This window comes from Stenella coeruleoalba (assembly GCF_951394435.1).
Source record: "Stenella coeruleoalba genome assembly, chromosome: 14".
NCBI lineage: Eukaryota > Metazoa > Chordata > Mammalia > Artiodactyla > Delphinidae > Stenella > Stenella coeruleoalba.
In genome coordinates, this window is record NC_137160.1 from 8,172,437 (window position 1) to 8,187,732 (window position 15,296).

The 15,296-nt window shown below is 35.2% G+C and overlaps 1 protein-coding gene across 3 annotated transcripts in view; it reads right to left on the bottom strand.

Annotated features, from left to right (window-relative positions):
• Positions 1 to 15,296, bottom strand: part of DOK6 (docking protein 6) — a 409,710-nt gene that overhangs the window by 239,228 nt on the left and 155,186 nt on the right. For all 3 annotated transcript variants that reach the window (XM_079943240.1, XM_079943238.1, XM_079943239.1), the window contains one exon: positions 2,255 to 2,369. In XM_079943240.1, coding sequence (XP_079799366.1) covers positions 2,255 to 2,369 — 115 coding nt within the window. The remainder of the gene's footprint in view (positions 1 to 2,254; positions 2,370 to 15,296) is intronic.

The window sequence follows — 15,296 nt, forward strand, 5'->3', positions numbered from 1 at the left end:
ATTGTTTGTTTGCTCTTTAGTTCTTTTAGGTCCTTGTTAAATGTTCTTGCATTTTGTCCATTCTATTTCCAAGATTTTGGATCATCTTTACTATCATTATTCTGAATTCTTTTTCAGGTAGACTGCCTATTTCCTCTTCATTTGTTTGGTCTGGTGGGTTTTTACCTTGCTCCTTCATCTGCTTTGTGTTTCTCTGTCTTCTCATTTTGCTTAATTTACTGTGTTTGGGGTCTCCTTTTCGCAGGCTGCAGGTTTGTAGTTCCCATTGTTTTTTGTGTCTGCCCCCGTGGGTAAGGTTGGTTCAGTGGGCTGTGTAAGTTTCCTGGTGGAGGGGACTAGTGCCTGTGTTCTGGTAGATGAGGCTGGATCTTGTCTTTCTGGTGGGCAGGACCATGTCCAGTGCTGTGTTTTGGGGTGTCTGTGAACTTATTATGATTTTAGGCAGTCTCTCTGCTAATGGGTGGGGTTGTGTTCCTGTCTTGCTAGTTGTTTGGCATAGGGTGTGCAGCACTGTAGCTTGCTGGTCATTGAGTGGAGCTGGGTCTTAGCATTGAGACGGAGATCTCTGGGAGAACTCTCGCCGTTTGATATTACGTGGGGCCAGGAGGTCTCTGGTGGTCCAATGTCCTGAACTCGACTCTCACACCTCAGAGGCTCAGGCCTGACCCCCCGCCGGAGCACCAAGACCCTGTCAGCCACACGGCTTTTGGGAAGTCTAAGATCTTCTGCCAGCATTCAGTAGGTCTTCTGTAGGAGTTGTTCCATATGTAGACGTATTTTTGATGTATTTGTGGGCAGGAAGGTGATCTCCACATCTTACTCCTCTGCCATCTTGAAGGTCCTCCTCTGGTTGTTGTTAGTTTTAATATGCAACATTATTTAAGAGCTCAGAGAAAAGTGAGCTTGTGCAGTTGTAGACAATGAACAAGAAGGCACAGATACTTTTGAATATTAATATATGATACCAGCAAGTTTGAGATGGGTTCTATTACCACATGGGGATTTATATTACCAGTTAACAGACTTCTAGGCAACCGCCAAACAGACATTTTTTGGGTTTTTTGTTTTTTGGCCGTATGTGGGCCTCTCACCGCAGTGGCCTCTCCTGTTATGGAGCACAGGCTGAGGATGCGCAGGCCCAGCGGCCATGGCTCACGGGCCCAGCCGCTCCGCAGCATGTGGGATCCTCCCAGACCGGGGCACGAACCCTTGTCCCCTGCATCGGCAGGTGGACTCTCAACCACTGCGCCACCAGGGAAGCCCCCAAAAGACAGTTTTTAATGATGGAATGAGGTCAGATGACTAGTGAAGCAAGGTACATAAAAGGAATAAAGGCATTCAAGGAAAGAGGAACACTTTGATACATTCTAATTCAATTGAGCAAAGCTAAGATAAGTGTAGGTGAAGAGGTATGAGCAATTTATTTAGGCAAAGTGACTTTATGTTTTTGAATAACATAACCCGGTAATAAATATACCTATAAACTTTAACCATAAATACAGAAACTTTACTCCCTTTTAAAAATTACTCAACAAAGCTTCTCCTAAAGACTCATCTATTATTTGAAATTCACATCTTTCAAACCCTTAGTGCTTTTTGCTTCCATGAATTATAAAATGAATACACCATTTCCCTGAGCAAAATCTTTAAAAAACTATAATAAGTCAACTAATATATTACACAGCACAGGGATTCCAAAATCAAAAACACTGCAAGTTCCAACAATAACCTGCCTTGTGACTCAATAATGCCAGAGTGTTTTATGAACTGGGATGCTAAAGTTCAACCTGAAAGGTATTTCATTATAATACTGAGAATCCATGAAGGCAACCAGTCACTCAAAGTTCTGTTTTGAGATGTTTGGGGACCGCGGCTGTGCCGTGCCACACTCCTGCACAGCAGCACTGTTATCGTGCTACCAACTGCCTCCAGCTGCACCCTCAGCAAGGACCAGAACACACAGCACGCGCTTGCCCTAACAGCTTCTCACCGGCATTGTTTATTTAGTTCTCCGAGCTTGAAAGGAAACCTCAAGAGTCCTCAGACCACCTGGGAGCAAAAGCCCGACACATAATAAACAAGCACCCAAAACATCTGTAGAAATAGATACACTGAGCTTCTTACTAAAGCCTTCCACAGCACATTCTCATCACAATAAGCCATCCTATTCAGTGGTAGATCTTAATCCATCTGGGCTATTGTCTCAGAAGCAATTCCATATCTTCAAGCTGGAGACAAGGCTATAATTGCTTACCTGACTCACAGGCAAATGTCTTTGACGTTTCATCATGAAAGATAATTGCCACTGCATGCTTCTTTGTCTCTCGAGGCAGCCTGGTTATATTTTTGATGTTGTGCAGTTCAGTTACCTTGAAAGAAAAATATTTTTAACTTAGTGTACAGTACATGCTATATATATATCGGTGATTACACAAAATGATCAGTTATTACTGTCTTAAGCCACTTTCCAATGGCTATTTTTACTTGGTAGCCAGGTATGATGTACTGGGTAAAAGGAACTGCTGTAAATAGGCCTTTAGTCATGTGGTGGTCAGGTGTAGGCGAAGGGACGTGTTCCACAGTCCTGTCATTAGGTCTCAGTCTTTAGCGAGCCTGTGCCTCTGGACTGTGAGCTTAACAAGTGTTTCTCAGTCCTCCCTAACCATAGGTGGGAGAGGATGGCTAGAGTGGGCAGAAACTGGGTATTTACCTTGTCTTTAACAAGGGTACCAGTTTTGACTTGATCAATGTTCAATGCTTTCACTTTATCACACATTATAACTGAAAATGAAGGGTTTTGATGAAGGGAAATGATTTAATTCCATTTATGATTCACAATGCCATCCTAGAAGCACTATCAATCACTAACTAGTGTTCTAAGTGAAGAAAGATAAACAGATATACTTATATATTTAAAAAATTTTGCTCCTCCATTTGTGAAGATGATACCTCTGATGTTGATTAGGATATACTAGTATAAAAATAGTTTAAATGACCAATTCATAGCTAAAAATTGTACTGATGACACATAATATCTGTAAAATAAAACTATGTGGCTACTTGTTAAAGAGCTTTATGCTTTTTGTCATATTTCCTTTTAAAATCTGTAGTGATCTAGACTTCTAGCCTCATAAAATAACATGCTTATCACTCAGTGTTGCTGTGTAGGTTGTCCATAGGGGCCCTTTTGTTCTTTGTCACAATGAATTTACAGTCTACTGTCTACATTCTACATTGCAGGAAAATTCATTTTAATATATCTTCTCTTCATATTTGTTTTTTTCTCTCTCCTCATCATTATCTCATTTAAGATTAACATGCAAAATTAAAATGGGTAAGATAAGTGATTTTAAGTTAAATAAACTAAAAATTATTTGCTTCATATATATGCATATATATAAACACCTATATGTATTGATTTGTGAATTATACATATACTATATTTATCTATCTACCTACCTACCTACCTATCTATTTGGAAATACTCATTTTCCCTTCCAGTAAAGAATAATTAGACACTAATATCTTACAATGTCTGAGGTCTAATACTCTGGGGAGAAAGATGAGAATTTTTTTTTGGAACAATGATTTGCATATTATATTTAAAGTACATTAAAGCATGTTCTCAATGATAAATTCTTGAATGTTTAAACGATTTGATAACTGACTCAAGTAATATTTAAGCCAAATTTTTTTCTAACATAGTAAGTTAAAGATTTTAAAAAGAGATATTATTTTCAAGCATTATTAATTTTAAATAAACAAATGATCTTAATAAAATTAAATAGAGACTAAAAGCAATGAAGATTATGTGTTGCTTAAGAACTGATGCAATTTATGTCAGGTGAGCATGAAGTGATATGCTGCTATGTACATTATATATAATATCTAGTTGTACCAAACAATACCATAAAAACATTTACTATTCTGCTCAAAGGTCTTTCCAAATATGTTTATTTACAAATATAAAAGAATATTGGAACAGATATCGTAGATTACATCTTTTTTTGTCACCTCATCGCAAAAAATCAACAGAACAAATTAATAAATACCCTAGCAAAATGCAGCAAGCACTAGAGATCTAACTTTAGTGCCTTAGGCAATCTGACAGATGATGTAGTTCAAACAAAGTGTTTGCTCTTCTGTAACATTTACATTTAGAAATGCAGAGAACCTCTTCAAGCAGACATTGTTACACTGGTTTCCACAACAGTGCAAGGCTTTTTGTTGTTGATCAATAGTGCGATGCCACCCACTTCAGTGTGTGCCCTAACACACTGAAGAGATGCCAGAAAGCAAAATACTCATGAGGAGCATAAAATTCCACTTCTCCGATTGTCTTGGTTAGGAAATTCAAGTGTTATACTAGATTATAAAATGTTACAAAATCATACCAGAAGGTACCAAAATCATACTTTGAAGATTTTCTAAGGAGTTGGTATACCTTTGGAATTTGATATGTCTTTAATTCAAAATATATTTTAAAAATATTTAAAATCATAACAATTTACGTCAAGATATATTTGAGTCTCCTGTCCTCACTTTTCACTCTCAGTACTATATGATTTTACCATCCAGTACAAAACTATTTGTATTTTCTTACATGAAGACAATTTTTAAAAGAATGTCTTTAAATGTTTTAAAATAAAAATGTTTTTATTAGTCTAAAACCTAACAATGTGACATAAAAGTAATTATGAACTTTTATTAAGATTGTGAAATCCTAGAGCATTTCAATAAAATATATCAATAAATTATTACATCAATTAACAATTCAATCCATATATCTGAAATATTGATTTTTCATATTGCTATAAAAGGACAAAATTTTAAAGTTTAATAATAAAACATTAAAATAATTACTTTAAATATGAAATCAACAGAATTTAATTAAAGGAAAAATTACTTGAAAATAATTCTGGTTGTTCAAGTCTAAGTCAATAAATGCCACAGTCACTAATTAAAATATTGAGGTCTAATAAGTGATAGAAGTAAAGCCTAAATATAAACATACCTAAATGATGACTTTGCTACCTGGTGTTATTTAATATTTATTTCAAGGAGCAATCCCCAAGGAATTCATAGTGATAAGAGTCAGAGGTAGAGTGTTCAAAGAAAAAACACATAATATTTTTCTGTAGGACTTCATAACATAGTTGGGGCGATAATATTACAAATGATGGTGATAAACCCTGTGATAGCCAAACAAACACAGAAGAAGAAAGTCTGTATTTCTGTAACCAATTTGTGGATTGGTCACCTGTACCAATCAATGTTACAAAAAAACCTGGATTTTAAAGCATAAGTTAAAAAAGTATATAGACAGCTTACAACCTTACTCTCCTGCCCTATTTTGTTCATGTGGCTTATATATTAATGATCACAATAAGAAATATTAGTACTTATAAAGTATTCAAAATTTTTTATTAATATGTTTAAAACTAATAATAAACCATTTTATGATAACACAAATACTATTTTAAAATTTTAAAAATTTTCTTAAATAGGCAAAGAGTGTTAATGTTTTTACATTTTTGCAAAACTCAATGTCTGGCTTAAGAGAAGACAGCTTGATACTCATTTCTGCTTCTGAATTCAGATACATGGTTTTGATTACGTATATACAGAAAATAAGTCCTCACACAGACATGAAGTTGCAAAAGGGAAGAATAGTTTAAGAGCATTTTCAGCCAACTGTAGATATTCTTCAATTCTGTCTCCAAAGTTGACATATTTCTTTTAAAGGTTATTACCACGGGGGGTCTGACATAGTGTCATGCACGTTTTACAATCTGTTGCATTAAAATCCATAGGCCTCTTTTCACCTTTGACTGATTTTGGGTAAAACACTGGTTCACTGAGTTATGAAGATCTTATAAATGTCAACATATTTCATTATCAATATAAAAAATTCATCAATATCACCCTTGGTTTCCCCAAAAAAAGTCTGTAAGTTTTGAGAAGTTGTTAAGCTCAAGAATGCAGACACAGTAGGTGCCCAAATTTTAATTTTCATCTGAAAACTTAAAATTTAGCTTTGTTAATAAATACTGTCAATTGTTTTCTCTGAAGACAGGCTCATTTAGTTCATTTTTGAGAAAATGTCTGAGGATTACCCAAGACTGAATAACCATATTTTTTCTGTCAATCACACTTTCATTAAAATAGATGTTCTGTGAAAAAAATTTTTTGCCAGTTTGCTTGTAATTTCAACAATCACACAAGTGCTCCCCCTGGAGATAATCATTTCATGTCAGTATGTAGCAGATGTGTTTTATGGGTTCTTACCATTTTTTCACATACAGTATTAAAAAGATGTACTTAAAGGTCTAGATTTAATAAAGTTATTTTTATTGTTTCATCAATATGATTCCTAAGTAAAATGAAAATACAATTGAAATATGTTTTGTTTGTTCATTTGCTTATTTGGGTGAATATATGATGGTAAAGAATACAATGACTTTAGCTGCATTTATTTTTACTGCTTTGCTTAAGCCTTTGGTGTCATATCCAAAAAAATAATTGTCAAAACCAATGTCAAGGAGATTTTCCCCTATGTGTTTTCCTAGGAATTTTATTGTTTCGGGTCTTACATTTAAGTCTTTAATCCATTTTGAGTTGATTTTTGTGTAAGGTGTAAGAGAAGGTTCCAATTTCATTCTTTTGCATGTGCGTATCCAGTTTTCCCAGCAACAATTATTGATGACACTATCCCTTTCCCATTGTCTCTCCTTGGCACTCCTGTTGAAAATTAGTTGATGAAATATATATATATATATATATATATATATATATATATATAAAATTTCTGGGCTCTCTATTCTGTTCCACTGGTATCTTTGTCTACTTCTATGCCATTGTCATACTGTTTTGATTACTATAGCTTTGTAATATAATTTTAAATGAGGAAGTGTGATTGCCTAAAGCTTTCTCAAGATTGCTTTGGCTCTTCAAGGACTTTTGTGGTTTGATACAAATTTTAGAATTGTTTTTTCTAATTCTGTGAAAAATGCCTTTGGAATTTTGATAGCAATGGACTGAATATTGTATATTGCTTTAGGAAGTATTGATGTTTTAACAATATTAATTCTTCAGTCTATGAACACAGGATATTTCTATTTATACCTGCTTCAATTTTTTTCATCAGTGTGTAACAGTTTTCAGTGTACAGGTCTTTTACCTCCTTAGTTAAATTTATTCTTAAGTATTTCATTTTTTTGATACTATTGTAAATGGGGTTGTTTTCTTGATTTCCTTTTTGGAGATATCATCACTGGTATAAAAAATGCAACTGATTTTTGTATGTTGACTTTTTATCCTACAGCTTTACTGATTCATTTATTATTTCTAACATTTTTTATGGAGTCTTTAGGTTTTCATATATAGGATCATGTCATCTGCAAAAAGCAATAATTTTACTTCTTCCTTTCTGATTTTGATGCCTTTTATTTCTCTTTCTTATCTTATTGCTCTTTCTATTACTTTCAGTACTATTTTGAATAGAAGTGGTGAGAGTTGGCATCCTTGTCTTTACCAGACCTTAGAGTAAAAGCTTTCAGTTTTCCTCCATTGATTATGACGTTAGCTGTGGGCCTTTCATAAATGGGCTTTATTTTGTTGAGGAAATTTTCTTCTGTACCTATTTTGTTGAGAGGTTTTTTAAAAATTATGAATGGATTTTTGACTTTGTCAAATACTTTTTCTGCAGCCATTGAGATGATCACATGTTTTTTATCTTTCATTTTTTAATGTCGAGTATTGCATTGATTGATTGATGTGCATATGTTAAACCAACTTTGCATCCCAGGGATAAATCCCACTTTGTCGTTATGTATAATCTTTTTGATGTGCTGTTGAATTCAGTTTGCTAGTATTTTATTGTGGATTTTTGCATCCACAGAGATATTGTCCTTTCTTTTCTTGTGGTTTCTTTGTCTTTGCTTGCCTTTGGTATCAAGGTGATGCTGGCCTCATAAAAGGCCAGCGTTTGGAAGTAATTCATCTACTTCTGTTTTTTAAAAAGTTTCTGCACAGCAAAGGAAGGAATCAATGAAATGAAAAGGCAACCTGCAGATTGGGAGAAAATATTCATAAACCATATATTTGATAAACGATTAATATCCCAGGCTTCCCTGATGGCGCAGTGGTTGAGAATCTGACTGCCAATGCAGGGGACACGGGTTCGAGCCCTGGTCTGGGAAGATCCCACATGCTGCGGAGCAACTAAGCCTGTGAGCCACAACTACTGAGCCTGCGCGTCTGGAGCCTGTGCTCTGCAACAAGAGAGGCCGCAGTAATGAGAGGCCCGCACAAAGTGATGAAGAGTGGCCCCCGCTGGCCAGAACTAGAGAAGGCCCTCGCACAAAAATGAAGACCCAACACAGCAAAAATAAATAAATTAATTAATAAACTCCTACCCCCAACATCTTAAAAAACAAGATTAATATCCCAAACATATAAGGAATACATGTACAATACTCAATAGCTAAAAACAAAACAAAACCAAATAACCTAATTAAAACACGGGCAAAGGACCTAATAGATGTTTTTCCATAGAAGACACACAAATGGCCAACCAACATGAAAAAGGTGTCCAGCATCACTAATCATTAGGGAAATGCAAATCAAAACCATAAGGAGATATCACCTCATACCTGTTAGGAGGGCTGTTATCAGAAAGTTAAAAGGTAAGTGTTGGAAAGGATGCAGAGCAAAGGGAGCCGTGGTACACTGGTAGTGGAAATCTAAACTGGTACAGCCACTATGGAAAACAGTATGGATGTTCCTCAAAAATTAAAAATAGAACTACCACATGATCCATCAATCCCTCTTCTGGGCATATACCCAAAGGAAATGAAATCAGTACATCAAAGAGATATCTGCGATCCCACATTCATTGCCGCATTATCCACAATAGCCAAGATAGGGAAACAATGTAAGTGTCTGTCAATGAATAAATTGTGATATACATATAACATATAAAATATGAATACTATTCAGCGCTAAAAGAAAGAGATCTGGCCATTTGTGACATCACACATGAACTTGGAGGACACTATGCTAAGTGAAATAAGCCAGACAGAGAAAGTAAAACACTGTATGATCTCACTTGTGGAATCTAAAAAAGTCGAATACATGGAAGCAGAGCAGAATAGTAGTTAATGGTGTGGAAAGTGGGGAAATATTGGTGAAAGGATACCTAGTTGCGGGTATGTAGGGTGTTAAGTCTAGAGATCTAATGTACAGCATGATGACTATAGTTAATAATACTATATTGTATTATGTATTGTATTGTGACCAGATTTCAGGTGCTCTCACCACACACACACACACACACACACACACAGACACACACACACAAGGTTAACTATGTGAGGAGATGGCTATGTGAATTAGCTTGACTCTAGTCATCATTTTACTATGTATATGTAAACCAAAGCAGCATGGTGTACACCTTAAATATACACAAATTTTACCTTTTAAAAAAGAATACAGTAACTACTACTATTGTTTGGAGCCATTGCCTTGATTTGTGCTGCAGTTTTACCTATTATTGCCGTTGCACCAAAACAAAGTGAAAATGACAAGTAATATATTAGTACTATGATGGAAAGAGTGTTGTTTTCATGGGCCACTCTGAGATCCACTGCTCCAAAGATAGCTTTGTCCCAGGCCCACAACACCTGCTCTGTCATAAAACTCTGTCAAAGTCTACTTCATGAGCTCTCTTACTCCTTCCCTTCCACAACTTCACTACTCATCCAGACTCTCACTCTTTCTCATCTTAAATATTTCCATTATTTTTCCATCAGCTGTCATACTCTTCATCTTCCATTATCTTGTTCACACAGATCGTAGACTAATATTGTTAATCCAAACATTTGATGCTGCCCCTCACGGCCTTAAAACCATTTAATAACACCTCAAAATTAAGTTCTCACTCCTTAGCAAGGACTTGACAACTTTAATGACTCAGTTCCTACCTGTACATCTAAACTCATCTTTCTCTACACCAACTCTGAACACAAGTTGTGTTCCAGCCATATACAAAATCCTTCAATTTTCCTGAATAGAAACATGCTATTGAAAGGTTAGGTAGTCTTTCACAGAATAATCTTCTTGGGGTTCCCGGTTCCTTCATCTTCCTGTCAAGCTCGCAATCATTCATCAAGACCAATGGCAAGCCTCCCTTAGTCTCTCTTGAATGACTCATGCATGGTTAATAACTTATCCCTGTTGGTGATGGAGGGGTGGGATGTTTCTCAAGACCTTGACAGCTTGATCTGAATTTAGATGGCTCCTTGACTCATTATGAAACCTGGTTGTGTTCTTACACTGGACTCAGTAAGTAAATTATTGAGTTGTTCCTTTACTAATTCATGTCATTTATTTATTAATTCTTTAACATAACTAGACTTCAACATAGGATTTTTTTTTTTGCATCTTGACTATATGCTTTTCACAGTGAAGACCAGTAGGCATCTGTTAAGTGATTATTTCTTTCATATTTGATGAGAGAAGAAAAGACTAAAGATAAAGAAGAGGATAGCATACAGCTGCGTTGGGCTATATGTTCTGAAAGGGAGGGCATACTTCTATGTATAACTTATGAGGTAAGTCAGAAAGAGAAAAACAAATATTGTATATTAAGGCATATAAGTGTAATCTAGAAAAATGGTATAGATAATTTTATTTGCAAAGCAGAAATAGAGACACAGACATAGAGAACAAACATATGGCTACCAAGGGGGAAGGCGGGGGTGGGATGAATTGGGAGAATGGGGTTGACATATATACTCTACTATGTATAAAATAGATAACTAACGAGAACCTACTGTATAGCACAGGGAACTCTACTCAATGCTCTGTGGTAACCTAAATGGGAAGGAAATCCAAAAAAAGAGTGGATATATGTATACGTATAGCTGATTCTCCTTGCTGTACAGTAGAAGCTAACACAACATTGTATAGCAGCTATACTCCAATAAAAATTAATATAAAAGAGAACAAACATCAGAGAAGCTGCTTCACTTGTACATCAAAATGGTTAACTAGATTTTACTTGTTCTACTATTACTTAGTTTGGTAGAACTTTCAGGAAGAATCTGATATGGGTTGAAGGACATAGTGATATTTTTTCCAATTAAGCCCAGGTTTTTCAGAGGGATTTTATTTGCATACTAGCAACAGTTAGAATAAACAAATTAATGTTTATTGCACAATTTAAAAATCATCATACTTTTTATGTTATATACTTTTCCCCTTAGCATAACTGTGCAAATTAAACTAAATATTAGCATTCAATGCAGATCTTACAAGTATAAAATTAATTTTCACTATTTAGTACACAGATAAAAAGTTGAAAAAAGCATATTTACTGAAATTATTTTTTGTTTTAAAGTGTCTTATCAATTTACTGTCATGGCAATTGAGATCAGATACTGCCTATTTAGGCACTCAGTTTCTTTCTTTAAACCTAATCTTATTTTGAAAAGTAAAAGACATTAACTTTCAGATTTTTTCAAGTATATTTAAATGAATTTGAAAATAAATTGCACTCCTCTTTCTTATTAATCTTACTAATAATTCTTCTCAATCCTGACATTTTACTAATCTTCTATGGTTGTTCTAATTAAGTCAGAGTTTTGAGTTTTGAGAATAGACATTTTTAGGAGCTAGTTTAATAAAATTCACTTTATTAGGATAGAAAATATTGATTTTCCAATAAGAAAAAAAGGTGGAAGTTTTACTGAAGTTTTAAATTATTACAATTAATACATTATCAATCTCTTTTGAAAGCTTGAGTCCTAAGTTTTCATAATGCTAATTTAAATATTGGTGTTATCCTATGCATTGTATACTTCAATATTCTGGTCATAATATTTGCACAGAAATTTTATAATTGCTTCCTTTCAATATAATTTATATCAATTTTCCAATAGCTGCTTCCTTACATTTGTCTCCTGTCACTGAATAATATGAATGTGTACCACTGAAAAACTCAATATAACTCATTTTTTAAGCTCCTTGTGACAGATATCATGTACTCTGATACAGACCTCCCATGCTTACTATGTGACAATCCCAACATGCTCATAATCAATAATTACAAGTTCAGTCTTTTAAATCTTTGAAAGACTTAAGGTCTCTCAAATATTAAACTACATTATGAAATGCATCTTCTAGAAAAAAATAACTATGGATAAAATTACATTAGAATTAAAATTAACTATAGTAGTCACCATTGGCTGTCTACTCAGCATCCAGTTCCAGTTCCTTCATTCATAACAGAATCTGATTTTTTTCAGTTATGCACCCCTACATCATGCGGCCCAAGTGCCCTGGTAGGCATCTCTCACCCCTAGTATCATGGTGGAACTTGTTACTCCTAGGGTCACAGTCTCCTTGCTTGTGATTAGTTTAAGAAAGAGAACATGACCTGAATATAACCAATGACTTGTGAACAGAAGTCTTCTGGTGGCTTCTGACAAATGTTTTCTTATCTGGAGGTAACCTCCAGATAAAACTAGCCCCCTTCTCCAGTGGATGTTGTCCTGTCTGGATGTCATAATTCAGAGATGCTACAGTTATCATTCTACTAGATCGAAGGTGAAGCCAACTCTAAGGATGGCAGAGCAGAGATAGGAAAGAAAAAAAACGAACCCAGGTCCTTAATTTTCATTCTTAAGCAGAATCAAGAATGAACCAAACCCTGAAGCCAGTTTCTTTTTCTGGACATGCTGTAATATGTGAAAATGCTCTTCTTTAAGTTGTTTGAATTGGGGTTTCTGTTATTTTCAGCCAAAAACATTCTAACTTATAAAACAGAGAGCTAAGCTTTCCTCATTTAACAATGGGAAATTGCTGTCCCTGTCTGGGTGGCCGTCCTACAGTTAGAGTGATGACCAGAATCACGGCCATGCCTCCTGCTTCTCACACTAGTGATCTTTCCACCAACTTATGCAATAGCTATTGCTCTGAAATTCATGCTATTTAATAATGGCAAATAATGGCTAATCGAGAAGTTATTACAGGAAGGGGAATTCAACTACCAAAGAGACCCAAATTGTAGGAATGATGAAAGGAATCCCAGAAAAACTCATTACCTTATTACCCCAAAATATTTTGAGGTTGTCTATTATAAAAAACAAAAAAGATAATCTATTTTCAGGGCTAAGAAATGCAGAACATTAGTACAAAGGAAAAATAAGCACTAAAATAGGAAATGTACATACGTCTTTTTCTCCTCTTCTCTCCCTCCCTCTCTCTCTCAACATGTGTAAATTTAGTGTCTAATAATATGTTTCTCTAACTTAAGAACAAAAAGGCATGAAACAGCTCAGTCAGCCCTAACATCATTCTCACTCTGAGAGGCACAGCTTTGCTACACAGATACTAACAGAGACTCTACAGCTTCTAGGACTTTACTTACTAGATGCACAATTTTAAATCTTTTAATTACAGTAATGGTTGAATAGCAGCCCACTAAAAGACATGTCCAAGTCCTAAGCCCCAGAACCTGTGAATGGGACCTTATTTGGGAAAAGGATCTTTGCAGCTGTAATTAAGTGAAGGACCTTGAGAGGAGATCACCCTGGATTCAGTGTGGGCCCCACAGCCAATGACCAGTGTCCTTAGAAGAGCAGAGGGAGCTTTGAGGCAGGACACAGTGGACATGGTCACGTGAGTGTGAGGGCAAAGGCGGAAGCGATGCTGCCGCAAGTGAAGGGGTTCCTGGAGCTACCAGAGGCTGGAAAAGGCAAGGGAGGATGCTCCCCTAGAGTCTCTGCAGGGATGCAGACCAGCCGACACCTTGATTCCTGACCTCTGGCCCCCAGAACTGGGAGAGAATAAACTTCTGCGATTTTAAGCCAAATTTGTGGTAGTTTGTTAGGCCAGCCTGGGAAACTAATACGATTATACAGTACTATTTGAAAATGAACAGTCCAATTTGTGTTTTAAAGTCAGTAGTCTTGAATGAAGGTAAAATGACAGAAAGAAAATGATGAAAAATTTGTATATAGCCCTGTTTCTCTAATAAGATATTAGTTTCTTAAAAAGCAAAGAATATATCGGTATTTATTTTGAGTCACCTAAAGTATGGTTAACATCAGAAAGTGCCTAAACATAGGTCTCAAAATTGATAGACGGCATGAGAAAAATCACATGGTTACCTCAGCAGATTAAAAAAATAATATAACTGATAAAGTTCAACACCTTTTATGAGAAAAAACCCCTCAATATGTCAAGTATAGAAAGGATTTTTCTTTAAAGTTTATTACCAAAATTTATTTTACTTCATGCACAGTCCCTTTATTACTGGAAACTTGGCAAGGATACTCTCTGCCAGTGCCTCACTGTAACATAGGTCCTAGACAAGAAGTTAAGAAAAAGGTTAAGAAAGGAGAAGATAGAACTATCACTATTTGTAGACAATATGATCACTGACATGTAAACGCTAGCAGCATTAATAGAAAAATAAATTATTAACACAACTAAAGTATTCAACAATACTGTCAAATACAGTCAACACAAAAAGTCAGCAGGACTTCTCTACACTAGCAAATATTAACTAGAAAAAATAATACCTTCACAATAACAAGAAAAGCTGTAACATACCTAGGGATTTCGTTGGAGAAAATTTTAAACCTTAAAAGAGGAGCTGAGTAAAATGCATATTCCATGTCCTTAGATAAACTGCTAAGGTAACTTTAGAAAGTAAGAACTGAGCGTGTTTGGGGAACAATGTTCCTAACAAATGCCACAACTTCGTGTGATCGGTGGTTATTTAAGACAAATGGCATGTTAGTGGTACAAGAACAAACAAGTAGACAGTACAGAGTAATCAGAGAAAAACATATGTGTGTGAGTATAAGATCTATGCCACCACAATAACTGAGAGGATAGCTCATTTAACAAATGGACGAGTGATAACTGAGTCCCTAAGTATTAAAAAAAATAGATTTCTGTTTAATGCAGGACTCCACAAAGTGAACGGACAGAGGTGAGAAATTATTTACAACATCTAAAATTGAAGTTAAGACTAGTGTTTAGAATAGACAAGAAAACCTTATAAAACAGCCAAAAAAATAAACGGCCCCCAGTATGATATGGACTAAAGATATGATCAAAGAATTCGTGGAAGAATAAACTCAGAAAGCAATTGTGCATAGGAAGAATTTCTCAAATTCACTGGGAATAGAAAACTGTATGTTAAAACGCAAATGAATATCACTTTACACCCATCAGATTTGGAAAATTAATGACTAATGGAAAGTATCAATAAGACTGTGAGC